Raw genomic sequence first — 27138 nt, 5'->3', positions numbered from 1 at the left:
ATCGAGGTCACGTTCGGCGCTCGAGGATTCGGGAGTAGGACAGCAGCTAGGGAGCCTCGCGCTGAACCTGGAGCACTGTGTCAGACAGTCTGCCTTCGCAAGCCGTTCCGCGGGACACTACAGCTGCTTTTCCCTTATCCCGAAGAAGAACGTTACGGAAATCACCGCAACAATAACAAGCTACCCGGCACTCTTTCGGACTGTACAGGTTAGTGTTTACATTACTTTTACTTGTAATTGTAAACAATGCCCAGAAAAAGAGGTTGCATAACCTGAAGCGCACTGCGCATGTGCATAACTGGAAAAGTCCATCTCAAAAAACGTTACTAGTTTGTTAAATGTATTTTTAACCACTATCTGATCATCAAAATCATACCAAAAGCAAGAATGTGTTGTGGTTTTTATTGTGTTTACACAGGTTTTTTTTCCGCCTAAGAGTTTATGGGTAAAAGAGAGTAAAACTCGGGTTTACACCGAGGCATTGTGTTGCCTGGAATGTAGTAACCGACCAGCTGTATGCTTCTGTTCTGTGAATACATGGAAATTGTAGTTAAACAGCTTTATGACAGCTTACATTAGCTTTGCTGTCCACCCGCCTTGAAACGTATGCATATGATCTGGCTGGTTTTGGAGCTGCATCCCCGGTTAGTTTAAAAGGAAGCACAACGTCATGCCTTAAAACTGCGAAGTAAAAGAATCCTACTGCAAAGTTAATGTCCATTGTATTGGAGGTAAACGACAAACATGCGCTGTTTTAAAACTAACTTTCAGGGCATCAGCTACACATGATCGACGGTAAGTGCGTACTATGCAGTATTCGCAGGCATGGAGCAATCTCAGTTTTGCCGGATGTCTACCTGTTATTAAGCGCAGGTGGCTGTGGTTGGTAAAAGCTGCATAGACGAGTGACGCGTAATGATCAATGCTCAACTATTTCTCCATGACTTGTCCGCTAAATGTCAGGTGCGGTGATGTAAAATTTGTGCAAAGTTGGTAAACCACAAGCGTAGGCGACCCAGATATTTGTAGCTACTGCTTTATTGTCACGTCCCACGTCGGCGCTGTTTCCCCATACCTTCTATTAACAATTAACAATTGTGGAATGAATAGGCAGAAAACATATGTGTATGAATCTATAGGATGAACTGTGAATTATGATAATTAACAGTTGGAGTTTCATTGATAATGTACGGTTGGATGTGTGTACTTGTGACTTGTCTTGTAAATATAAATGAATGACTGGGACTCTAATTAGATTTTCACTCCTCGCGTTATTTATGTACGCTGTGATTAGTTTAATAATCATAGGGAAAGGGGAGTTGTCCTTTTCAGATCCCATGGCAGAACCACGTGGGCGTGTCTGGTCGTTCCTGTACTGCAGAAACTGTACATGCATGTTGACGGAGCTATGTGAGGACAAGTGGGCTACAGAATTTGCCCGTGACCTACAGCTGCACAGCCTGCTCTAAATACTATGCTTAGAGCTGGCCGTGCTGCCAAGGAGCGCACCGGTGTCATTTCAGGCGAACGTATTCATCAGGCTGGATGACATTAGAAGTTTTAGCGTGAATTTCTATTTCAAAAGAAAAAAATCATCTTAAGTGCAGTATCTATTCCACAAAGATGATTTTGTTCTTATCTCACCAGTGATGAAACTTCGGATCTGAAGCTCGATAGTCATTTACGACCACATACGGTAGCACAAACAGTTGTTATATACGTATGGTTCATCATAATGGTGGGATTTTAACCCTTTGTGCATAAACACCAAAGTGTTTTATATTTGGAGGTATCCATTTACGATACATGATACGCTTCTTCCTAATTTGATCTGTTTACTGGAGACTCCGCAGTTTGCAGCTGCTCTTTAACGTCGTTTATAAGGTGGCGCCTTGCCATCCTCTTTATATGGAAGGAAGCGCGGATTGGAACGCTTGTCAGCCAATCAGCATCCAGGAATATGACTCAGGTGTAATAATTAAATTTTGATGGTATGATGAAGGAATATTGGGTTATATACATACCTTTGATGTCATAAACGCGGGGTGCCTTGAAAACTTCCTGCTGTAGTAAACAGTGTACTCCTACAGGACCTCGTTTTGGTGTTTACATTATTTATTTTGTTTTACTTCCCTATTACCTATACAGAGCATGGTCTAATTGAGTTCTTATTGTGCGTCAAGGGCAAAGCCTTGGGGTTGATTTGCGTGTTTTTAACGTTATCTAATATAAAACTAGTCTGCTTAATAATGTGCAAATGTGTTGAGTCGAGCAGTAATTTGAATAGTATTGATCATTAATATCTTCGCACAGTACTAAGCATATTTCACTGGTATAAAACCCGACTGCTGAGAGTGTTGATGGTATTTTGTTTTGCTGGTCTCTTTTTGGTATCAAAACTATAGTATATTTAGCTGTTACGCAGAAGTGTTTAGAAGCAGATTAATTTTTACGATGAGATGTTCTTCCCTTATTTCGGACTTATTTAATGCTTTCTTCTTTGCTCTGTAAATGATCGTAATGGCTTTCTGCTTCCGTGGGGTTATGAGTTGAGCAGGCATCTGCCTAGTGTGTTTGACGTGCTAATGATCGCAGCTCCCCCTAGAGTGATTGCTTCCTCGATCTGCTCTTATTTTCAAAGCATGCATGGTCTCTCTGCACAGCACGGACCTTCTGGGAAATGAGTGGCATAAAATTTAGCGGAGTTAGGATTGTAATTCCGCCGATAATATCTCACTGGTCGGCTTGGTGCGTTTAGCATTTGAGTGGCACTCTGGTCATAAGTACTATCTGAGGTGCTGTGTTGTGGGCTGAATTGTTGTGCCCTCCCCACCCTTGGTGCTCTCTGCAGCCTGATCAGGTAATCACCATCTTGCCTCATTGACAAAATAGAATCCATTCAGGGATGGGGGTAGCCATTTTGTTTCAACATTGCTGCTTAACGAAACAGCTGGTATTATCATGCAAGGAGTCCCCCTCTGTATTACCTGGTCAGATTCCAGGCCTGCTGTGTCACTTATGGATGTGTCATTCTTGGAAGCGGAGATAACCATGTAGTATGTTGGTATTTCCCTGTCTTTTTTCCTAAGTACATTGCCAGAATGTTCCATTGGGAAGTATACTGACTTATTGTTGCTTTTGGAAAGTCCTGTAGGCAACGTTGAATGTAGGAAGTCAGAAGCATCGGGGCTGAAAATAGTCAGAAAAATGATCCTCTGGCACATGGACACTCTGGGCTTCGGATTACTAAGAACCTGTATGTTGTGTGACTCCTCTGATGAAGACTCAGGTTTGCATGCTGGCTTTCAGTCATGATCTAACCTCAGGCTGTTAGTGTTTTTGAAAGATGCTTATGTACTGTAAGATCTGGGCTGGGGGGCGCCTGCTGAACAAAGTCATGTGACATGGGGGTGGCAGGAAACAGCAGTGTTTACCATCACTCAATGCACACATTTGCATGGTGTGAAGGATAAAAGCGAAATGGAGAAAACAAACAAAGAGAGAGGGATGCTGGGGTGGGTTGGGTGTCAGGTCTGGGCAAGTTAACTAGGGCGAAGGGAAAGTACCTCAGCTATTACACAACTACTGGGAACTGTCTCACCTGAATGCCATGTATGGATGCCGCCGCCCCAAACTCTGCCCCCAACCCCGCCTCTCTTACAGGCAGGCTGCGGAGTACATGGGCATGAGATATCTATGGTCTGGCTGAAATTAAAACACAGTTCAGCTTGGGGGGGGGGGTATGGTCTGCCCATTGGTAAATCCTCCTCTAACCCTAACTCCAGCCCCTCCTGTCTATTAGCACATCCTGATAAACCTGGCCCTCCTCAGGAGGGTGAGTGAGCAGCCCAAAGACACCCCGTGTCACCACAGTCACTGCCGTATATCTCAGGTTTAATAATCAGTAAACGGTAAGTAAGTTTTATCCATAACGGTGCTTAATACCAGGATGTACATAAAGCTAAATTAATGAAACACTGGCTGAATGAATATATATACAGTCGGCCCTCGTTTATCGCGGTTAATCAGTTCCAGACTACCGCCATAAGGGAATTTCTGCAAAGTAGGATTCTTTATAAGTTGAATATTGTCGTAGTTAGGTTTTCTGTGCTCTGCTTACGACCTTCTAAACACAGTTTTTAACATTATTAGAGCCCTCTAGACATGAAATAACACCATTTAGTCACCATTACTGTTATGATTGCTGGACACGAAAAGAGGAACGGGGAGACGAGGAATCAGGATCGAAGGGTTTATTTGGAATCACTCCAAATGCATGACACAGGAACATGTAACATAAAAACGTCAATGACAGACCTGGGGTTACAGACTCTGACGTGGACTTAAATACACAGGACGAATCAAACTGACAGAAAACAGCTGGTCACAACCGGGGTTGCACACGTGGTTAATAAGGGGGCGTGGCACACAAGAGGATCGTACAGGCAGGTCATGACAATTATACTCGTATTACCCAATATATTAGACAAAATAAGAGAAAATAAGACATATTAGACGTTACAAATATCATATTTGTACATTTAATTACGAAGAGCAAATTACGAAGATGTTTCCGATGCGTAGCGATGTATCATTTTCAGTGTCTCAACTTTTGAATATACAAAAAACCACGATAGAGTGAAGCCGCGAAAGTCGAAGCGCGAAGTGGCGAGGGACGACTGTATATACTTTCCCTCCGCAGCCGTGCGTTCAACAATGCATAATACCCACTTAAACCACGGTTCTTACAAATTTGGCTTGCACATTGGTATATAAGGAATGGCCTTTGCATTTAGCGTCAGGCAATTTCCAAATTTAATTATTTATTAATTATTTTCAAATTAAAGATGCTGGCTAGGGTCATGTATAACCAAAGTATTTCATGGTGGTAGATGATGTCAAATTTTTGATGCCGTATTTTTAAAAACAATACTATTGCGATACTTTGAAATGGCACAAGATGCAGTTTTCCCAAATGCTGTGCTTGCCATTACCCCACCCAAACCTAAAGCGTTTTCGGTTCATAAGTGTGAAAATAGTGATATCAGAAACTCATGTATTTTTGCCTAATATTACAGATACTCATAGCTAATATTTTCTGAAGGTCTGAATAAAGCCTCTTACTATACTGAAAACACACAGATAAACAAAAATCTGTGTTACCCCTGCTGGTGAACGGTGACACTGGTGACACGGGTGTTAGGAGTATCAGTGTGACAGCAGATAGGAAAAACAACTACTCTGCTAACTTAGAATGCTGAATGAATATCGACTACGATCGACACGTCAGATTGATGCCGACGCCTCGATTTTTTTAACCAATGTCGGCCAATACCGATACATTAACCACAGCATTGCGAATTTGTAGTCTTAGGTTTGCGTACCACACCTTCCCTTCCTGTCATCTCTGTTTTGTGGGTTTGTCCTACTTGCACAGCACGCCATTTGTTTGCATGTATGAAATGCTTTTCTGGGCAGCCTGGCAAGAAGAAGGCACCGAGGCACGATGTTAGGGAGGCTGTGTTATGAACAGAAATAGCGTTGGATTGGATTGGATTGCACTGGCAGGCTTTATCGGTACAGTGTTTCCAGGCAGCAGGCCCGGCTTGCTGCTCTGGCCGGCTCTGCTTGATTAACTGGACTGTCTGTGAGCTGTTTTGACTGTCGCACAGACACGTAGCATCCAGCTTTTGCCAGTTTGCGATGAATCACCCCGTCTGGCATGTTTTTATATATGCGGCGGGAGGGTGATGGTGTGGAGCTGTCATGTAGACATGATTCTGAAATCATCTAACATGTCCAACAGGCCACCTGTCAGCAGGGCATGTTTTCCTCTGGGAGTCTGCGTGATTCGGTGAGCGTGGCTGGTTTCCTCACACCGCGAGCAGTAATGACATCGCTGTTGGCTTTGTATGTTTACAGTTTTATAATTAGTTTAGGAGTCCTGGGCGTCACGTACCAATGGGTAAGCGCAGGTGCAATACCTTATGCTGATTTACGCTGACCTGGCAGCCCCACCCCAGGATTGCCCCTCCCTTCCACGGGGGCTTTTACAGAGCCTGCCATCATGGCACTGAATGTTTTTCTGTTTGGCTGCCTCCTCTCGCTCAGCCCTCTGACCTTTCGCGGATCACAAGCTTGTTTTTTTTTGTGTTTTTTGTTTTTTATTTTGTTTTTTTAAAGGCTGGTATGAAGCGAGGGGCAGCTGGGTTTAGCGGGACTGCAGGGGGGTCCAGACAGGCCACAGCGAGAGGGCAGAGACGCAGACACAGACGGCCTTTGAAGCTCAGAGGAGGGTCTGATGCTCTGCACCACACGGCCCTTCCCCAGCTGTGATTTGACGGGGGGGGGGGAGGCGGAAGTCTGTCTGAAGGCCATCAGCATTGAGTCGAGGGCTGGCGAAATGTCATCAAAACAGTCTGCACTCATGCATCTGCATTCATTTTGATATTCGCACCTAGAACCACGAAACGGGACTCGTTAGTGGCCGTAGTCTAGGAACCCGAATGCTGCAGCATCTCAAGGAGGCCCATGCTGACTTTGGGGTTTATGGTGTCATCTGAAAAGGTGAGTCTTAGCTGGAGCGCAAGTTTTGTTGCAGTTGAACATGGCCTGGAGGTCCGGCGGGGCTCGAGGGCCCGATGAACCTACTGGTACCAAGTTCACAACCGAGGCTGCAGCTTGACAAATTTTTCTACACCATCGTTCAGAAAGATGCTGTTCTTGGGTAGATCCTGGAGAGGCTTCTGTGAAATAGTGTTCTTTGAATGCTATGAGACATTAGTTTTCATGCAAAATTTTCCATGTCTCAACTTTTTCTCCCATGCTAGAACGTAATACCATGTGCTTCTCTGTTTACCTGTAGGGGGCGCCCTTCCTGCTCTGTGCTCCATCAGAGTGTCATGTGTGAAGTATGCTGATTCCCACCTGGCCCCAGAAGCATCTCCCTAAACATGACTGAAGGCGCGGATACCCAGCGGTACCTATACGCCTCCGTGGAGGAACCGGATGCGTTCAGGGAGGAGGAGGAGGAAGAGGAGGAGGCATGCAGCTCTATCGGCCAGCGTTGCCGCATGAGCAGCTTCGGTGAGGGGCGGGGTCGTGGCGGACCCGAGCTGGGCCTGCCCTCTGAGGGCAGCGAGAGCAGCCGTGAGCCGCGCGGCGAGCGCCAGAGAACACGCTCCCTGCACGAGGACATGGAGATGAACGGGAGCGGCTCCAGCGGCAGCGGGACGGAGTCCCACGGCAACGAGTCGCACGGCAACGAGTCGCATGGAAACGAGTCGCATGGCAACGAGTCGCTGGGCAGCTCCAACGGCAACTGCAAGGACTCAGCAGTGCTGGAGTCGTCGGGGAGTAACAAGAGGTCAGGCTCCGCACAAGCTCTCCTGGGTTTTAGCCGCTGAAAGAGGGTATTGGACATTTTGGCATTTAGGCGCTGGGTACCTCTGCAGCTGCAGATGGGGAGATGGAGACCCAGACTGTACAATAGATTTATCACCTTTTTAATACAAACTTGCTGCCTTTCACCTGTGTGCAAGGGTTTCTAGTGCCCTGGGGCTCCACCGCATGCCCCTTTTCCTAAAATCCTGCCAGTCGCAGGACCTGCTGCTCATGTGCTTCCTGCAGTGCCTGCGATTTGTGCATTGCACTGCGGCCTCCCATGGCTACATCTCCAGAGGTGCATGTAGCCACAGCGCCCAGGCGCAATTCTAGGCGTGTGTCCGAGACTGAGGAAGGTGGCCGTTTCCACAGTAACAGGCTTCCGTGTGAGGTGGGCGTGTATATCCATAAGCGATGAGGTCATGCTTGGCTCTGTCGCTATCCTGCTGCTTGGCTTCGGCCTGGCCGGCGATCCAGATTGCCCAAACCGGACAGCAGGCAGGGCCAGGACGGCCCGCTTACAGTTCCGGGACACGTTAAGTAAACAAGATGCTCGTGAAAGATTCCTGCAGCCAGTGGCGATAGTCTTTACAGCAGATAACGGCCCGAAATGGGCTTTTGTGCGCTGGACGTTGTTTTAATGACTTCCATGCATCAAAGCCAAGAGAATGTGCCGTATTGGAGGAATAGAACGGCATGTTTAGACGCTATGCCCTTCTACTCTCTCCCTCGTGCGGTTTATCTTCGCATTTATCCGTTTCAGCTGCTGACTTTCCGTAACCATTGATTTTTTTTCCACTGGATACCTCCCCAAAAATGTGTGTATCAAAGAAACGCGCATTATTATATTTCAGAAATCAGAAATTATCTGGTTAAGTGACGTTTCAGAGAAGGATTATGATAAATATGAGTATAAAATGGCCAGCAGTGTTCATCTTCAGCGTGACGCCAGACCTTAATTTGGGCTGTGATTTGTTTGTTTTTCCAATAGATTCTGCTGCACCCCCTCCCATGTTGACAGGGAGCGCGGATGACGTAGCGCTTAAAACGGTAGCCGAAGCGCTACCTCATTTCATGGTGCCTCATGAAGGGAAGAGGAGCGCAAATTGCATAAACACCAGCTAATGGTCTAATGCTGATTCTGTTAAATTGCAGGCTGAATGAAAGTGGTCTCGCTAATGTGCTCACAGGGTCACTTAAAGCTTCGGATCTTTAATTCACGGTTATAGAGCGCAGCCAGGAGGGGAGTTCTGGAAAATCGATGCCAGTAAGGACCGAGTGCCCAGTAGGGCAGCCTTGGCCAAAATGCAGGTGGAATTGAACACTTTTATTTTGCCTGTTCCAGTTTTTAATGTTTGTATAAATAGTGCAGTGCAGAACATTCCAGTACATGGCTATGAGCGACCACACGCTGGCCCAACAAATGAAGGCAGAGGGGGGGTTCGGTCTAGATGGCTCTTGGTGTGGGGCCGGGCCCAGAGCGGGAGAACCTGGCCCGGCCTGCCAGTGGAAAAACCTCATAGGTGATGTTTTAAATGGGTTTCTGTACTGGGAGTGTGGCTGCCTATTTATGAACCCCGCCTTTACGTAATTGGGTGTGTGGGTTATGCCTAGAAAGCCTTACCCTGCATTAATGCTTTTCCTGTAGACGGACAATCAATTCCTTGCCTCCTTGGGTTATTTATGTATTTTTTCCTGCGTTAAGTAGGAGCTCAGTGGGTTACCGGCAGCCATTAATAGCCATGATGCGTGTTAATGTCCTAATCCCAGCTTCCCGGTCATGCTCAGCCCCTCCAGGTTCATTGTGTCACACTGGGGGCCGTGAAACTCCCGTGAGCGCCACCTACAGTCAGTCTGTAAATGCCAGGTGTGGCCAAAGAGTGTCTCTGCGGGTAGGAGGGGGTGTGAGATCAGAATTATGTAATTCCGGCACAAAACCTTTCCGAAGTCCTCGATTTGCTTGCGTTCAAAAGATCAGAATGGGCTCTCTGCTCCTTTTTTCCCCCAGGAGATGTTTGTAAAAAGAACCTTTACCATGTTGATTACCTAATTTCATGGAGCCACAGAAACGGAGAATGGGAGAATATTTTCATTGACATTTGTGTTGCTGAAAATGCCAGATCCGCCCAATTACCACCTTTGTGTCGGTGCGAATGAAGGTGGAGTTCTGTATCTCTGTCTTTCTGTTTCCTTCTCCCATGTAACCTTTTACACCCCCCCCCCACAGCTCAAACTCCCACAGCCCATCCCCCCCCAGCAGCACAAATGTCTTCAGCTTGCTGAGCGCCAGCTCCGAGCAGGACAACCCCTCTACCAGCGGCTGCAGGTTGGTCTCGACGCCTATTTTGGCCCCTTCGCGCCGGTCGCTCTCGCTCAGCCCGCCGCTCAAAGGTGCCGCACTCCTGTCCCGTAGCAGTGAACAGTCCGCCAAGGCCAAGACACAGAAGGAGATGTTCAAGACCCTGAAGAAGCTGAAAGTGCACCTGCCCTCAGAGAAGAGGAACAAGGGCAAGTCCAGCACCTTGAACACGCTGAAGTACGCGCTGCGCTGCGTCAAGCAGGTCAAAGGTGAGGCCGGTGCAGCTGGGGGGGGCGTTGTGACATTGACGCTGGGGTGTCACAGGGATGTTAGCTGGGATGACCATGGGGGTCGGCAGGACAGAGCTGCTGACTGGGTCACATGTTCTGCAGCCAATGAGGAGTACTACCAGATGCTGATGATCAACGACAGCCAGCTTCCGGGCCTCGACGTGTCGTCCTACACCATCGCCGAGATCGACAGCATCACCTCAGAGTACACGCTCAAGAATACCGTGAGTCAGAGGTGTTCGGGGGAGGTGTGGGGGTCTTAAAAATTACTGACGGCCCCCAGATCTTAAAGAGAAGGTGGCGTGTGGTTCACTGGGTTGGAATACTGTGCTTGGAATCGGAAGGTTGTTGGTTGAAATCACTGACAGAGTGATGTCACTATTGGGCCACTGAGCAAGGCCCTCAGCCCCCAGTCGCTCCCAGGGACCATGTGTCCCTGCCTTCTCAGAAGTTCACATCACTTGGGACGGAAGCGCCGGTTAAATGAATATAAATCTAAAACGTGACCCGCCCTTGTGCCCAGCAGGACATCTTCGCCGTGGCCGTGTCCCTGGTCACGGGCAAGATCGTCTACATCTCCGACCAGGCCACCTCCATCCTCAACTGCAAGCGCGACGTGTTCAAGGACGCCAAGTTTGTGGACTTCCTGGCCCCGCAGGACGTCAGCGTGTTCTACAGCTTCACCACGCCATACCGGCTACCCTCCTGGAGCATGTGCACGGGGGCAGGTACGACCCCGCCCCTGCGGGCCTCCCCGTCACCATGACAACACACCAGCCGGGGACCCTGAAACCGTATCGCACTTATTAATCATTCATATGTGTGTGGACCAGATTTAGGCTTATTTTAAGTCCGCATCTGCCGTCTCTCCGGCTCGGGTTGGAGCGGCTCTTTGGCGTGCAGCATGCATCAGCGAGCGCGACATTTAATCGCATTCATTAGGCTGCCACCTCTCTGTCGTCAGCTTCACTTCGCTCAGCGCCCTGCCTTGTTGTTTCAGAGTCCTCGCTGTCTGACTGCATGCAGGAGAAGTCTTTCTTCTGCCGAATAAGGTAATTTCCTTATAACTGCAAACCTGATGAAGCCGACTTAACTTCCATGTTTTTCCTTCCCATCAGTCTGATGTAAAATTAGCTTAGTCTCACCTTAAAGGACCCTTTGCCCCCCCCCCCACCTCCCTGCTGGACTTTAAGCCCAGGCTGCCCTCTGGTGGACACATGGGCAATTGCAGTGAATGTGTCACAACAAAGTCTCTGTAACCTTCTCTTCATAATCTAATTAAAATGAAACGCTGGAGCTGACATTTGCCTCGCTGGCATATTAACCTTAATTCTCTTTTTGCTGAGTGGAAACAGGAAGTGAGCCCCTGCCCTTTCTCTTTTTCTGAACCCCCCCGCCAGTAATCCTTTGGTATTTTTAAATCGATTCATGGTCCGCTATCTGAGGCACCTCTCCATTTCCCGGCAGCGGCGGGAGGGAGCGTCGGGGGAACCTGCAGTACTACCCCTTCCGCATGACGCCGTACCTGATGAAAGTGCAGGACCCGGAGCTGGCCGAGGAGCAGATCTGCTGCCTCCTGCTGGCAGAGAGGGTGCACTCCGGATATGAAGGTGACATGCATGTAGAAACGCGAGCTGTGTGTGTGTGTGTGTGTGAGAGAGTGCAGTAACCACAGCTGTTTCCTTCCTGTTTGGCATGATGATAAAACGTTGATGGGTGCTCCTTGAGCTCTAACGATGCGCGTCTCATTTGTGCCAGCTCCCAGAATCCCCACGGACAAGCGGATCTTCACGACGACGCACACGCCCAACTGCTTATTTCAGGATGTGGACGAGAGGTGAGCCCCCCGCCCAGCCCCTGCCTCCTCTAGATGTCTCTGTGCTTTAATCCCCAGTCAATCAGTCATTTATGGAATCATTGACCGAGCGACCGAGGTCTGTCAGAGTTTATCAGAACCCTGCTGTAATCGCCTACTATACTGGACCTGCGTTTCGCCTCCCTTCACGTGTGTGGCATGTGTAAACACAGTGTGTGCACGAGCTAAATGCTGCTGGTGAGATGGTTTAAGCCGGAGTAAGCAGACCGCCCCATTGGGTTGGCGGTCCCCGGAGGCGGGCCTTCACACAGGTGTGTTTGTTACCTGCAGGGCAGTCCCTCTGCTCGGGTACCTGCCCCAGGACCTGATCGGGACCCCCGTCCTGCTGCACCTGCACCCCTGTGACCGTCCCCTCATGCTGGCCGTGCACCGCAAGAGTGAGTTCACCTTTTCCCAGATGTAGCCCTGACTGTTCAAGGTGCTAAGTGTTACGTGATGCCCCCCCCCCCCCCCCAACTTGCCTCACGCCCCCTCCCTCCCTCGCAGTCCTGCAGTACATGGGGCAGCCCTTCGACCATTCCTCCATCCGCTTCTGCGCCCGCAATGGCGAATACGTCACCCTCGACACTAGCTGGTCAAGCTTTGTGAATCCCTGGAGCCGCAAGGTGTCCTTCGTCATCGGCCGGCATAAAGTCCGCATGTGAGTAGGGGGCGAGTAACGTGGAGTAACTTCATACTCATGTAAAGTACCCATGTGAATAGCTAAAAGTAGCCTCTAAAAGTCCTTGTGTGAGTAGTGAACAGAAGCCATGTACAATCCCCCTGTGAGTTTGAGGCGTCGCCTTGCCAGGTTTGCGTGTGCGTTGTGAGTTGCCTCAAGGTCCTTGTGTGAGTAGCAAAGAGGTGCCTCGTAAAGTCTCTTTGTTATTAGTAAGGAGTCTCTTTGTTAGTAGTAAGGAGTAACGTCGTAATGTCCCCATATGAGTAGAAAGGCATGTCCTTGCCAGGCCAGTGTGTGAGTAGCCAGTAACCTTAAACCTTAAGTAAAGGTGGTGTGAGCAGACGAGTGACAGCCCTGTGACTCCCAGGGGCCCCGTGAACGAGGACGTGTTTGCCGCTCCCGACTTCACCGAGGGGAAGATCATGGACTCGGACATCCAGGAAATCACTGAGCAGATCCATCGCCTGCTGCTGCAGGTCTGTCTCGCATATGTCAGTTTAATTAGCATAACAGAGAGTGTTTTAGCCATTTATCTGCAGGTAAACTATTTGTCCGAGGCTATAGGAGACATTTCTCTGAGCATCTGACTGATGGGATTCGTGCTCACTGTGTGTGTCTGAGTGAGAGTGCATGTTTGAGGTATGTCGGGTTGCTCATCAGCAATCTCCGGTCCGCTGTCCCCCTTCAGCCTGTCCATAGCATCGGCTCCAGCGGCTACGGCAGTCTGGGCAGCAACGGCTCCCACGAACAGCTGGTCACCGTGGCCTCATCCAGTGACAGCAACAGCAGCAGCCACGCCCCCGACGAGGCCCGCAAGGCCAAGCCGGTGAGTCGCATATCCGCCAGCCGCGACAGCGCCACTTGCTGGTGGGTGGTTTGTAACTGCAGGGAGGGTTTTGTGTATCCTTCCCTTTTGTTCACTGATGATCTGCCTACCTGTCTTCATCCTCTGGTTCCCGTGGCCCTGCAGAGGACCTTCCAGGAGATCTGTAAGGGTGTCCACCTCCTGAAGAGCCAGGAGCAACAGCAGCCCCCCACAGCCTCCTCGACCAAGGCAGGGTCCCGGAAGAACAGTAAGCCCTTCCTCCTCAACCTCTCATAGCTCTGGTACTGTGTTTACTAATAAACAATTTATTAAAAAGACGGTTACTAGAAGGAGAGTGCCTACAGAGTCTTGGTCCTCATCAGCTTGGCAAGATGTTGGACTGTGCATGTGTGTGTGTGTGGACTGATAATGCATTGTTTCCAGCAGGGCCTGAGCAGAGGCTATCCATGGTGCGTGCCAAAGAACCAGCTCCATCTCCCAGCACCAAGGAGAACGCTGGTGCTCAGGAGGAGTTTTCCTATAAAGACCAGACGGTCTACTCCTACCAGCAGATCAGCTGCCTGGACAGCGTCATCAGGTCAGGAGCGCCCAGACCACGAATGGGTCTATCTTCACGTGAATATAATCAGTCAGAATATAATTTACCTTTTGAAACGTTTTTGTAGAGTCTTTCCTCGATGCTTACCTATTGTGGATGTGGTGGTTTCTTTTGCAGTTGGGGTGTATCTCACACTTGAATTATGAAGTGAGATGATTTCAGAGGAGAGCTGGGATTAAAATATCAGAGCTCTCTATCTTGGGATAATGTTCGTAGAAGGGCGCCACCTAGTGTTCAGTTGTGATAACGAGGTGTACCATGTGATGGCTGCTACAGGTACCTGGAGAGCTGCAACGTCCCCATCACAGTGAAGAGGAAATGTCACTCGTCATCGAATACAACATCCTCCAACTCCGACGAGGACAAGCAGAAGGTGGCCGACGGCGCTACCCCTGAAGTGCCTGGAGGTACGAAAGCCGGCGGCTCTCTCTGTGTCCCCTGAGAGCAAAGAGGAGGGGTCACTGTCCCGTTACCGCCAGTCCCGGGTTCACAGCTCGGTCTGTCTCGCTCCCCACAGCAGAATCCTCACTGCTAGAGGCCCCAGCCGGCCTGCCTTCTATCAAGGAGCCTAAGAAGCCGGCAGGCCTGGTGGGGGCCTCCCTGACCCCGCTGGCCCTGCCCAGCAAGCCGGAGAGTGTGGTCTCCATCACCAGCCAGTGCAGCTACAGCAGCACCATCGTCCACGTGGGGGACAAGAAGCCCCAGCCGGAATCCGGTACGGGACGGTACCGCACGGCCTGCCTCTTTGGTGGGGGGGTTTTCCTCTCTGCAGTCGGGTCAGAATGTAAATAATTTACAAGCAGCTGTAGGGTGGATATTGGTCAACTGGGACAACTTTAAAAATGCTTTCTTTATCACTTCAAACATATGATCGTAATCATAAATGTAAAATCGTAAACGTATTATGGAAAGCTCGAGAGCTGGCCGTTAATAGATCACAGAGGCGTATAGATATGCAGTGTGACATATATAAGTGTCCCAGTTTGCCCTTTGTCCCCATTTAACCAATATTCATGCCAAGGTTTATATTCGTGTCCAGAAGATAAAAATACATGGGGTGGGCCAAATATAGCAAACGGCTAAGAGTGTATTAGAGAACCTTTTGAGTTCAGTCCAGGGAAAGCTGTCACTCTTACAGTGAACTGTGTGTTGGAATATGGGGAGATCATGGATCAGCGTTTGTCTGTCTGGTCTATGGCCGTTATGTCGCTGCTGCTGAAGGTTCCCACGAGACCAGGGTCCGTCCCCCCCGGCCTATGAGGGCTGCAGGCCCCCACCTGCTTCCTCCAAACCTCTCCCGATGCACGATGGCGCTCTGTGTTTTTGCTGCCCATGAGATTCTGTTAGTCCAACATGCATTGTGTTTTTATTTTTTGTTTTTTTTTTGCTGGCAGACATCACCGAAGATGTGGTGGAAGGTCCCACCCCGACGGCGGCACCACTGGCACCTCCTAGCCAGGAGAGGGAGCCCTACAAGAAGCTGGGCCTGACCAAGCAGGTGCTGGCGGCCCACACGCAGAAGGAGGAGCAGGCCTTCCTGAGCCGCTGCCGAGAGCAGCGCCGCGTGCGGAGCCTGCAGGCCAGCTGCTCGCTCTCCCTGCCCCACCAGCGGGGCCAACCCAACACCGATGGTACCCACACGCAGCCGTCTCTATAGCAACGTACACACACACTCCATTCAATGTCGGAGCACAGCATCTTCTGCAGCCTGGTTGGGATACTGCTGAGCCTCGCTGACTGTACCCCTCCCTGCAGCCACCCCCGACATGCGAGGGACCAAGCATGGCGGGAGCCTAGCTGACCCCGCCCCCAAGAGGGGCGGCCGCAACAAGAAGACTAAGAAGGCGCGCTTGAAGGCCCAGGAATCCTCGGACAGCACGGTGTCACACAGGAAGCAGGCGCCGCGCCCCCCACTGCAGGGCCTCAACCAGACGTCCTGGTCGCCCTCAGAGACCTCTCAGTCCACCTTCCCTGTGGCCTACCCCACCGTGGTGCCCGCATACCCGCTGACTGTCTACCCAGGATCGGGGACCATGGCCCCCGGTGTTGATGCCCCCGTCCCGGGAATGGGGGACAGCCAGGCTGGGCAGGACCCGTGCTTCCCCATGCAGCCCCCACCCTACACCACACCGCTGGTCACACCTGTGATGGCCTTCGTCATGCCCAACTATGTCTTCCCCCAGGTGGGGGGGGCTCCGCAGGCCTCGTTCCCACCCCAGGCAGCCTTTCTGCCACAGCCACAGTTCCCCATGCAGCAGCCCTTCCCTCCCCAACAGCCCCTGCCCCCACACGCCCCTTTTGTGCCCCAAACGCCCTTCCCATCCCAAACCATGTTCCCCACCCCATCGTTCCCGTACGGCCTGCCGCCGGAGCCCTCGAAGGCCCCCAGCCCCGAGCTCCGCGACGCTCCCTCCCGCTGCTCCTCCCCCTCGTCAGCGCCACGGGACACGACCTCGCCGCCGCTCTTTGAGTCGCGCTGCAGCTCCCCGCTGCAGCTGAACCTGCTGCAGCTGGAGGAGACGACGCGCTGCGGGGAGAGGCAGGACGGGGCAGTGCGGACGGGGAGCAGCGCACCGGGGAGCAGCACCGGTGACAGGGCGGGCCAGGCCAACAAAGAGCTGCAGCAGGTGAGTGAATCCCGGAGCACCCTGACTTTTTAGCCGAGATATCGGTGCCGCCTCCATGCCAGCCAGGGTTCAGGACCTAAGAAGCTTTTCTTTTTTTTGGTCCCACCCCCTGGTAGATGGGCTCGCTGGACGAGGGTCAGCACAGCGACGCTCATTCCTCCTCCAGCGACATGATGGACATTGTGCTGCAGGAGGACTCCCGCTCGGGCACCGGCTCAGCCACCTCTGGCTCGCTGGGCTCTGGGTCCAACGGCTGCGGCACCTCTGGCACAGGTCGCTCACCGCCACCACCTGCCTCTCTTCTGGCTCCCCCCCCCCACACCATTCTCATCACCCCCATCCTTTCACTCCCCCAGGGAGCAGCCAGACCAGCAACACCAGCAAGTACTTTGGCAGTGTCGACTCGTCTGAGCACGAGCACAAGGCCAAGGCAGCAGGGGGCGATGGGGAGCACTTCATGAAGTACGTGCTGCAGGATCCCATCTGGCTGCTGATGGCCAACGCAGATGAATCGGTCATGATGACCTACCAGCTCCCTACGCGGTGAGTGCCTTCCCGGGGCCCTGCTTACCCTCCAGCACCTACTCAAATGCTTACTGCTGTCCTGGAGCCGAACCACATAAATCCTATAAGGGACAGCTTTCTATGGGCGTGCAGTCATGGGCGGAGCTAAGGGGCTACACTATGGCCACCACTAGTGATTACTGCCTCTCCCCAGGTTACGATGGGGTTATGTTCCGATAAACCTAACGTAAGTCGAAAATGTATTTTAATACATTTACATTAGCCTACAGTTGGGCGAAATCATTAACACAAAGCCAGTTTTATAATAAAGTGTTTAATATCTCATGCAATTTATTGAATAATGGACTGCAAGTGAAAAACATTTTTAAAAAAGTCTAAATATCATAACACGGAGAGCGTCTGTACATGGCCCTCCACATCAGAACATTAAATAAATAATATTCATTATTTCATTTTTTTTAAGCGGGACCATATAAGACCCACAATATGGTGTGGCCATCCCCAAAAATATAATAAGTCCCTGACAGCCTCCCCATTCAAAAGTTTCTGCAGACCCCACTGCATGCAGTTACTGTGTTTGGCCACTAGGTTACAGTGTTGTGCAAGTACATGAGCCTTTTCTTGTAAAATGCCCGCTGAGTTTAAGCTTATTTACCTGTGGCGCCTCTGAAGACTGGAATCGCCCCCTTGTGTGTCATTGAGGGTCAAAAAAAACGGTGAGATTTTCAGGTGTTTATGGGTGCCACTCTGCTTTGGCTTCTAGGGACATGCAGAAGGTGCTGAAGGAGGATCGGGAGCGGCTGCGGCAGATGCAGAAGAGCCAGCCGCGCTTTTCCCAGGACCAGAAGAAGGAGCTGATGGAGGTGCACCCCTGGCTTCTAAAAGGGTGTCTGCCCAAGGCTGTCGACGTAAAGGTGGGTCTTTCATTTTTTTTCGTCATAATAGTGGGGGGCACGTGATCTGTGCCGCATCCAGGCAGCACCAGCAAGTGAATGACCAGCATGTCAGAAGGTTGTATCTTATGTCCCATGTGCAGTTCAGTAAAATGTGACTCTGTATTTGTGCAGAAGTGTATGTGCTGTGAGGTCACACGCCCGTCGGGCCCCATCGACGACGGCCTGCCTGGCATGGAGCTGGGCACCCTGGGGGATGCGAGTGAGGATGACCCTTGCCGGAAGGGTGGAGAAGTGCCCCCTACAAGGCACACGGTTCCCGACAAAGAGCCTCTGCCCTTCAGTAATGCGTAGCCTGTGGCCACACCGACGCACTGTTCGCGAAGGCCCTGTGTGCACTGTTGCAGACTGACACAGCCCCCAGGCACAGGCAAGTCCCATGTTACGCACACCTTCATGCTTCAGTGGTGACTCACCACTAAATGTAGACCCCCCCCCCCAGTCTGAGCCCGGGATCCTGAGGTGTTGACACTGTGTTGGGAGCCTCGGAGCCTTCGGAAATGCGTTGGGGGCAATGCTGCCTGCCCAACACGACCCAGGAAGGAGGCAGTGAAGCGTCTGTCGGCGTGTCTGTCGGCGTGTCTGTCGGCGTGTCTGTCGGCGTGTCTGTCGGCGTGTCTGTCGGCGTGTCTGTCGGCGTGTCTGTCTTTGTCTTCATTTGTGTTCATGGGTTAGCTTGTAAATCAGGGACTCGTCATTTCGCCATTTTCTTAGTGTCCCTGGTGTCCCTATGTGTCGTTTCCCTCTGTTTTTATGTTTTAATATCTGAGACAATATCATGAAGTTCTGAATGCTGTCAGGCACATCAAGCAGGGTTTACTAAACTTTTATATGTGAGGGAGTGTGCTCTTTTACTGAAGTCCCCCGTGTAATTTTACGGGAGAGATGATCAGCTTTTGTTTGGCATATAATTAGATATAGAATTTGAAATCCAAATATTTATATTCTTTTCTTTAAATTACTTTACTTTGAAAATATGTGCGTTTACAAATCAATTGGCCAATGTTATTTACAAAACTTTGGACTATTTTCACAAAGCAGTGAAAAGAATTCATGCAAATTACATTTTGAATGTGTACTTTGAAAATGTATTTATGAATCACTATGCTTTAGCACTGATTTCTGTGACGTGTATAAGTAATTACGATTCACGATTGCCTCCTTTTGGATGGTGATTGCTCTAAAATCCCAGCAAAATCGACAGGTTGGTAATTCTGCCAAAATGTATGGCAACTTCCTGAATATTCTATATGAAAGCATTGTCAAAAGGCTTTCTATGGCAAACCTGATGGATTAAGAAGGGAGAACTATTTCCGCTGCTACTATATATAAGGCCTACAGCATATGTGTTGACTGTCTGGACCAAAACAACCTAGCAAACTGTGTTATACCTGTTGTTTAATGTAAAGCTTGCATTTGTCCTGTGAAAAATGTTGTGAGAAACAAGTTAAAATTTATTTGCAATTTTCCCCAGTGAAGTTTGTATTGTGTTAGCATTAGGTCACAAATATATTTTTCAAACCAATGACTGTTGTCAGTATTGTTTTGTAACTGAATGTGCAGCAATGACTGTACTAGAAAATTACCTATAGAGGGTGATCAATTTCTGAAAAGTAGTTTCCCCGTATTTCAAGGTGCACTATTTTCTGAAATTAACGCGCATTGCTATTTTAGGGGTTCTAATAATTTTGCATCGGACACATTCTCTGTATTTTTTGTGGTGGTGTAGCAATGTCTGCTTTTTTTCACAGAGTTCATACAAAAGTTTAATAAAAAGAAACCAATCGTTTTTTAAAGAAAAGCGACTATGTTGTTAATCTGAGGCGTGTTCTGTGTTAATTCATTGGGTTGTGGGCTGTCGTCTCCGTGCACCCCCGTCCTACCCTTTGTTCTCTCTAAACCCCCACCGCACGTCAGACCCTCATTTTCTTTTGTCTCCGTGCGGTAGTCGGGAGGTGTAGAGATCAGCGCGGACCTCATCCGGATGCGCGTCTCTCTTTCTTTACCTCCCAGCGAAGTACGTCTCTCCCTTTACCCGCTTTCGGCGGCCGACTGCAGAAGCTGAAAAGGCTGAAGAAAGTCGGCTGTCTCTCCTGGCAGTTTAGCCCACCCATGGCACCATTTCCCTATTATAAGCAGCTAATGTGCCAGCATCGAATCTGGGTTTCCGATGTAACTATAGCGTGACGACATGCCATTTAGGGAACCCTCACTCGTTTTTATTCAGTACTATTTATCTAATCAAGGAGCTGAACTCAACAGCCAATGACAATATTGATTGAGAATAAATAAATGTGTGTCGGTATTCTTTTAGTTTTTTGGTTCTGTCCAAATGTGGAAGCGGAATAAAACAACCCAGGTCGGTTTTGAAGAGGCCTTATGTGTAAAATCGATCGCTGCTAAAAGGAGCTGATTTACACGGGCACAGAAAAGAGAGGGGCTGTATTTGTAAATAAATGCTGGTAATTATTTAACTTAAGCATTGTTCATGTCCTGCCTTACAATAACCCCAAGGACAATGTCTTCACGGATGATGGATACTGTTCCCGAATGAGTTGCACATGTTTAGAGTAAATAGAGTATTCATTAAACCACCCAATTTGCATAAATTTGCAGTTACTTATGTACTAATCATCACTAGGGGGGTTTTCTGGACTTTAAAAGCCCTTTGCCGGGTTTGCTTCTTCTGTCATGTCGACTTTTGTTTCAGGTTCCGAAAATGAACAAAGCCCAAGCTTTGGTTTTATATCTCAGGAACGTTCATATTCGGAATCTTCATGCCAGCCTTGGAACATGCATGTACTCTGAAATATAAAATGAACACTATTTTAGCTTATTTTAGTTCGCTGTGACTTATAGCTTTCGAAGCACTAGTCCGATTAGCCTTCGGGCGGATGTTAGCTTGTAGTTTTTTGCCTACTGGGGTTCCAGCCGAGATCAAAGGTTTCGCTTGTCAATTTATGGATCCTTGTCCTGACACCTTCCCCAGTTTTGCAGGAGTGTGAATCCCTACAATCACACCTCCGGAGAAAGATCCCCCTAACTCCGTCTCTAGAGCCGCCCTGTCACCTGGCGAAAGCGAACCAGTGGTTTGATGTGCGGCGTCATACGATACAGCAATAAGCGTTGATTTCAGATTATTTTAATTGATCCCGGGGGAAAATTCTTAGTCATTTATAAAATGATTTACAGACGGTTTGACCCCACGCAAAACACTTTTTAATGCAAATTGTGTACATTCTACTGCAAGCACTACAGCGCAGACTCCACATTTTTTTATATTTTATACTTTAGATTCTGAAATCTTATACTTAAATAACCATAAATTAAACCTATTCGCGTGGGAAATACGAACTGTTTTGCCGGTGCATACATGTTGATCTCACACTGTCCCGTTGGTTGTTGTCTGACTTAACGACATTCCACCACTGGCGGGGGATTCCACGGTTATTTTCGGAAACTGCCGCGTGGGACTGTCTGATCCCAGAAACCAGTTTTATGAACTGGTTGTCGGTGTATTCGGATGCGACGGAATCTGCGGTATTTGCTTTTATATCTTTTATATACATTCGGTTCGTCGGTTTTGAAACATAATTACTATACAACGAGAACTTGTGCTCAGGTTTACTTGAGCGTTTTTAGTTACTGATGTGCAAAGCATAGACTACTATATGTTCTGTAAAGGTAAAATTACAAAACCAATTTAAGACAGATTGTGATTGTCAGGCGTAAAATTAATGTCTTGTCAAAACCAATACCCATGTATGATTTACATTTACTTTTTTCTCTCATGTTTCGATATATCAAAGCTGGTTGCTTGTAAAATTAAGTAACAGCAGATTAAAGACGCAGCATTAAAGACGTCATTTTCACCTTTCATGCTTCAAAGCCGTGTGTGAGGCCACACCGAACGATCACCGTCTTTGAAGGCGACAATTCGGCGCTTTTTCGGAAAGTTAATTGTGGCCTGTCTACAGTGTGATAAAAGCGAGGGCGGGGAGCAACATAAACGGTTTTAAATAATGTAGGTTTCTGATTTTTATGATACTGGTCTGTACCTGATCAATCCATGGAACAGGGAGGGTGATACATTTTGAATTGTTCCCACAGCATAGATAACAACTGGTAAATACTGTTCGTGTTTATTTGGCAAATCATGGTGGAGGAAAACGGTATAACAAGAAAATAATTCACCATGCTCCAAAACATGCGCGAATTGAGGAAAAAATGCCGCACAGGTGTATGCCTACTTGGAATAGAATTACATTTAAAAATACGAATTAACAAATCTGCAGTATGACTAGAATCTAATCACGTATATCTGAATTAAATTAGTTTATTAATACATTTTAGACCAAGTCACTAGACATACACAGAAAATACACGTACGGTGCATCGACCTATTGGCGGCACCCGCAATTAATGTCTGACTATCAAAAATAACTTCTATTTCTAGTTAGTAACGTACCTATACCTTCACTGAAGGCAGAGACACATATCTGCTGAGCGTAAAATAGTTCATAGCACATTCTGCCGATAATATGAGAGAACCGTGAATGCTTAACTTTCTGTGTATTTAACTAAGTTTGTAGTTCAGTTGAAATCCAAGTTAAAATGCCCTTAATTTGGTGACACTTCCACTAAAACGACTTATTTGGGCCTACAAAACAGACAGCCATCGGGTAACAGTCCTGACGGGAACAGTGCTGGAAGCTGCTTTCACAAATCACTTCCATCAATCGCATATAACATGTTATTAGTGGAAGTCTGAATGATATCCAACTGAAAAACATGAACGTAGTTCACGCTTCTCGGTACAAATTGTGGTCCTGGATACAGTCCTACCACGGTCTCCATATAGATTTGAAATATGCCGTCGTGGGTTGGACTGCATGGTCTTCTGAGGAATTATGACTGTGCTCCACATCGGTTTCATCTAGGTCTGAATAGAAGTCATCGCTGGATGTAGTGGATGGCGCTGGGGAGAAGGCGGAGGTGACTTCGCGTATCCCCCCTACTGCGGCCGAAGTGACACCACTCCCATTGCCGGTAGGCAAAGTGCTGTTGTTGCTGCTGTCGGAGACGTCCGACATTAAATCCACAAGCATGTCCTGGAAATTGTCTTCGTTCAGAGGCATGCATTCCAGAAGATGATTCAGGAGCTCCGCGGCGACCGTAGGGTCGATGCCCGGACAGCTGGACACGTACATGTGCACCTCGTGCATACACTGGATGTAACCGGCTGCAAAGCGCTCGCTTGCCTCGCGATTCATAGCGTCAGATTCTGTCAAAACATACATGGAGGAAGTCAAGTACTCCCGCCCGCATAACTGGGGAAAAGCATCCTTATCACGCTTTATAGATATCAGGTGCCTGGACTCGGTAATATTACCCAAGAAAAAAATTACAAAACCTACCTTGGGATCGATTTCTGAGGACATGCTCAACTCGTTTCACAGTCATTTCAAGCACCTCAGCATTCTCCATTTTAGATTGTAACTGTGGGAAACATGTTGGTGATGTGATTATGTTTAATCCAAAAAAAAAAAAAAAAATAAAAAATGCAGATGTGGTTTAAATTCGCCTCTACAAAACAAATAACTTTACAGATGTTAACATTAACTGAAAACTTACATCAGTGTCAGAGAGCAGAATCCTGAGTTCTTGCAAGCTTTCATTAATTCGTGCCCGTCTCTTCTTCTCCACCAAAGGTTTTCTTGCCTGTTGAAAGGGAGGGTGATGCACACGGTAAAACTGCAAATTATATCGCGGGGTTCAGTTTAAAGTCTCCTACGGGTACAGTCACTGTCATTACCTTTCTGTCTCCTTTAATCCCGTAGTATTCTTCCTCAACGGCGCCACATTCAGCTTTGTTAGCTCGGAAGACAGGGGCCATGTTGGTTGTAACCCAGGCTAAGAAGAAAGCGGTGTTTGTAATCCACAGTTAAGGTTGGGATTCTCGGGGGCAGCTGGCAGACGTACGCAATAGAGCCCCCAGCAAATAGTCCAGCGAATAGCACGGCTTAGGCAGAATACGCTGTTAGTACCTTTAGCTTGTAGGTGGTATTTATACGGTCAGATTTACATATCAATAAAAGGTTTGGCCACATTATTCAAGAAACACCAGAGCGCATTCAGTTTCAGCCAATCAACGCGCAGCGCATTGTCTTTACTGCGGTTGTAGTTGCGGCTTGCGGCTCGAACTGGGGGAGGACCCGAGTTCACCGGCAAAAGTGACATTTCGCAGGCAGCGTCTTACTGGGCGAGATTCAAGTAAAGTCACTTTGTCATTTCACACACACGAAACAAAACTGTATTTCTGCCTAGCATCAGGCAGCTAGAACAAAGGACAGCTGAACAATAAACACTGAACAATAAATACTGGATACGTAAACTAAGTCAGAACAATTAATGTGCGATTTGTTATGCGGCCATTCGTCTAAATTCTACGCTTATTCTAATTATCTTATCAATTAGGCATCAAAGTTGAATTCTATCTGAACACGTTTATACTAAGCACTTCATATTATACACTAATCTATATAAATTAATCTATATGGTTTGTTTTTCTTGAAGTGGTAGAGTACACGCGCACTACTAAAGCAACTTTAACGCAAATTAACTTAAATTGTCATTTAAAGCACACATTAATATATGTTTAATGTGTTAACAGAAACGTCATATACACATGCCTACACGATAAGAAAGATCTTAACTAGCTTAATTCGAAAGTATATTAGGCTAAAACAAATAACAACACTACCGCTATGATCGTCTGTAGATATGAAGTGCAATATTCAGTACGTTATTTACCCTTATAACAGATTTAAAAAATAGTCAATCATTGGATTTTCTGATACAGTTATTGGTACAATGCAACAAGTTCTAAGCCTGCCCAAAACACAAATGTATATGAAACGACCTGAAATGTACTGGAATTCTATTTGAATTGCCACCAGGGCATTTTTTTCAACTCCGAATTATCTTTGCGTTGGTGCCAAAGAGACTATGCAAGTGAAATTACGGGTTAAATTAGAGGGGTTTCTGCGTTTCATCCTTTTATGCTTTTTGTTGTTCCCCTTTATTTGACTCTCGAGGGGACTCGCCTGCGAGGTCCCCTGAATGTAATGCGATGCCGACAGTTGGCAGCTGCAAACTGCAGCCCCTCAGACTAAATGAATTTAATCAGGGCACCGACGGCCGGTCCCCAAAGAAAGTGACAGGTGTTGGCTCGCGCTTCATTTGTTCTCGATCTTTCGGAGCCCCCCCTCTGATTTGCTTGCGGCTGCATATTTAGGTATTTAAACATAGCATAATCACAGCCAGTTTAAGCTTTGTCGGGTAAAGGGAATATTTATAAACATGTCTGAAAGTGGTTAATATGTTTTGAATGGGTTATTTGAGTGATGTTTGGTCTGCTAGTAAGATGCGAAGAGCCACACGCGTTTAGCTAGACTGTTAGAACAAGATGGTGTATTAGGTTACAGCACTCTTTGCAGGTAATATAAGTAGATCATACGCGTTTACGTTCTAAATTTCCGTTTGTGCCACAGGTTCACAATAATGGGGTAGTAAAACAGATTCCAGCATAAAAGCACTGTTCCTGCCCTTTGAAATGGAAGACTTTGGCACCTCGTCGTCGTCCCGCTCCTTGCCTCCCTGGTTTATCCTCACGCTGCCTTTGAAAAGCAGCTCGTAGTTACGTCGCCTGTAGTCGCTTTGATTTTTTTCGCGTTACGGTACTTTTTGTGAAGCGGCAGCAGTCGTTTTTGCCCCCGTCGACTTATTCATTTCATGTTTATTGATTGCACATTTGACATGCCTTCGTTTACACATAGCCTAAACCTCAGAGAGTCGAGAGAGAACTTTGAATAACATAAACTGAGGCGAACATTACGTGGTAATCATGTTCGTGAAGTCCAATAGTTCGTGAAGGGCATATTACAAATACTTTATTTATTGCCCTCTCTCTCTCTCTCTCTCTCTCACACACACATACACACACACACACAGATAGATAGATAGATAGATAGATAGATAGATAGATAGATAGATAGATAGATAGATAGATGGATGCAAAAACTTCTTTCAGTCAAACAATTTTAAGTAGGCCTATTGACTTACGTGACACATTAGGTTATAAGAAGCTGGGGGTGGGGAGGAGGGCTCTTTTTGAAATTCCTGCTTTCCATGAGATATAAAAAAACTCTGAGAAAAATAATTATTTTTATGGCAAGCCTGGTATAATATGGGCAGAACGTAAATTTGGAGGGTAAGAAAAAATGGACAGTGTGCCCGGATTCAAGCTCAGTTGGCGCCTCAATTCAGCAATTATGGCATCATTCTTCAAATATACCTCAACGATGTATATAGCCTAATGTGTTTCTGTGTGCGTTGCATTGTTTAAAGAGTCTGTGTCATTACACAAGTAATGAAAAACGCCTACACCCTCACTTTTTAAATTAAACATTACTGAAAAGTGTTGCTGAATGAAGAACCGGATGTTGCCTGCGGTAGAGGAAACGTTCGCTTTTTGATGTTGATATCAGGGATATATTGACAGACATTACGCATTTCTCCCTGTGACTTCTAGTTGGCTCTTCAAAAATAGCTTCTCAGCCTACTTCTTTTGTCGTGCACACAGCTGGACAGTGTGGGCAATACACTAAAGCGCTTCGCTTAATTTTGCGACGTCAGGACCCTGCATGTGCCATGAATCGGTAAGTGTCTGGTCCTTGTCTAAGTCTTGTCCTCCGTTATACCTGTTGATTAGACCACGTTATAAAGGAAAAGCAATCAGAGACTTTAATGACATGTAAACATAACCGCCTGTGATTTCTAATGAAATATCTGCATAAATATCATACAGATGTAATTTGATGTTGGGATAGTGTAATGCTCATAACGTCATATGACGTGCTTGATGAAACGTCACATCGCTTTGCATTATAAACTGTGGAATGCAGTTGTCTTGAAGCATGGTAACTAACCTTAAAAAAAGCATTTTTTTCTATTTGGAAACGCCACTGATGTGACAGTGTGAGATGTATTTCGGGTGTAGGGCTCTGTTTTAGTATATTTAATATGTGAAATTTGGGAA

At 47.6% G+C, this 27138-nt stretch overlaps 3 protein-coding genes across 9 annotated transcripts in view; 2 read left to right on the top strand and 1 right to left on the bottom strand.

Annotated features, from left to right (window-relative positions):
- On the top strand, window positions 1-19563 carry per2 (period circadian clock 2). 5 transcript variants are annotated; one of them, XM_072701195.1, is made up of 23 exons: window positions 1-208; window positions 6866-7366; window positions 9611-9709; window positions 9800-9951; window positions 10075-10196; window positions 10499-10700; window positions 10973-11024; window positions 11440-11582; window positions 11731-11809; window positions 12119-12225; window positions 12335-12488; window positions 12877-12985; window positions 13198-13335; window positions 13480-13582; window positions 13759-13912; window positions 14210-14340; window positions 14451-14648; window positions 15328-15564; window positions 15689-16560; window positions 16677-16833; window positions 16917-17103; window positions 17849-17999; window positions 18153-19563. In XM_072701195.1, exons 2-23 carry the CDS (start codon window positions 6954-6956, stop codon window positions 18330-18332), a joined length of 4140 nt encoding a protein of 1379 aa, XP_072557296.1. In that variant the 5' UTR covers window positions 1-208; window positions 6866-6953; the 3' UTR covers window positions 18333-19563. The 5 variants fall into 5 exon arrangements, with proteins under 5 accessions (XP_072557296.1, XP_072557297.1, XP_023700342.2 ...); XM_072701196.1 differs by having other exon boundaries at window positions 9797-9951; window positions 13762-13912; window positions 14454-14648; XM_023844574.2 differs by having other exon boundaries at window positions 9797-9951; window positions 14454-14648.
- cab39 (calcium binding protein 39) overlaps window positions 18388-27138 on the top strand; it is a 22135-nt gene continuing 13384 nt past the window's right edge. Inside the window, exon 1 of one of the 3 annotated variants that reach the window (XM_023844618.2) lies at window positions 18388-18408. Coding sequence is in view for 1 of the 3 variants with exons in the window: in XM_023844583.2 (XP_023700351.1) it covers window positions 26751-26758 (8 nt within the window). In the remaining 2 variants the exon portion in view is untranslated. Of the gene's footprint in view, window positions 18409-22984; window positions 23088-26334; window positions 26759-27138 lie in introns of those variants that run through there. The other 2 variants (XM_023844609.2, XM_023844583.2) reach the window with 2 other exon arrangements.
- Window positions 22165-24548, bottom strand: LOC111860729 (transcription cofactor HES-6-like). Its single transcript, XM_023844710.2, has 4 exons — window positions 23854-24548; window positions 23673-23759; window positions 23456-23537; window positions 22165-23322 (listed from the first exon to the last, which is right to left on the bottom strand). Exons 1-4 carry the CDS (start codon window positions 23932-23934, stop codon window positions 22880-22882), a joined length of 693 nt encoding a protein of 230 aa, XP_023700478.1. The 5' UTR covers window positions 23935-24548; the 3' UTR covers window positions 22165-22879.

Source organism: Paramormyrops kingsleyae, chromosome 17 (assembly GCF_048594095.1).
Source record: "Paramormyrops kingsleyae isolate MSU_618 chromosome 17, PKINGS_0.4, whole genome shotgun sequence".
In the NCBI taxonomy this organism is placed as follows: Eukaryota; Metazoa; Chordata; class Actinopteri; order Osteoglossiformes; family Mormyridae; genus Paramormyrops; species Paramormyrops kingsleyae.
Note: the sequence above shows the minus strand (reverse complement) of the source record. Positions and strands in the feature narration are given on the sequence as shown.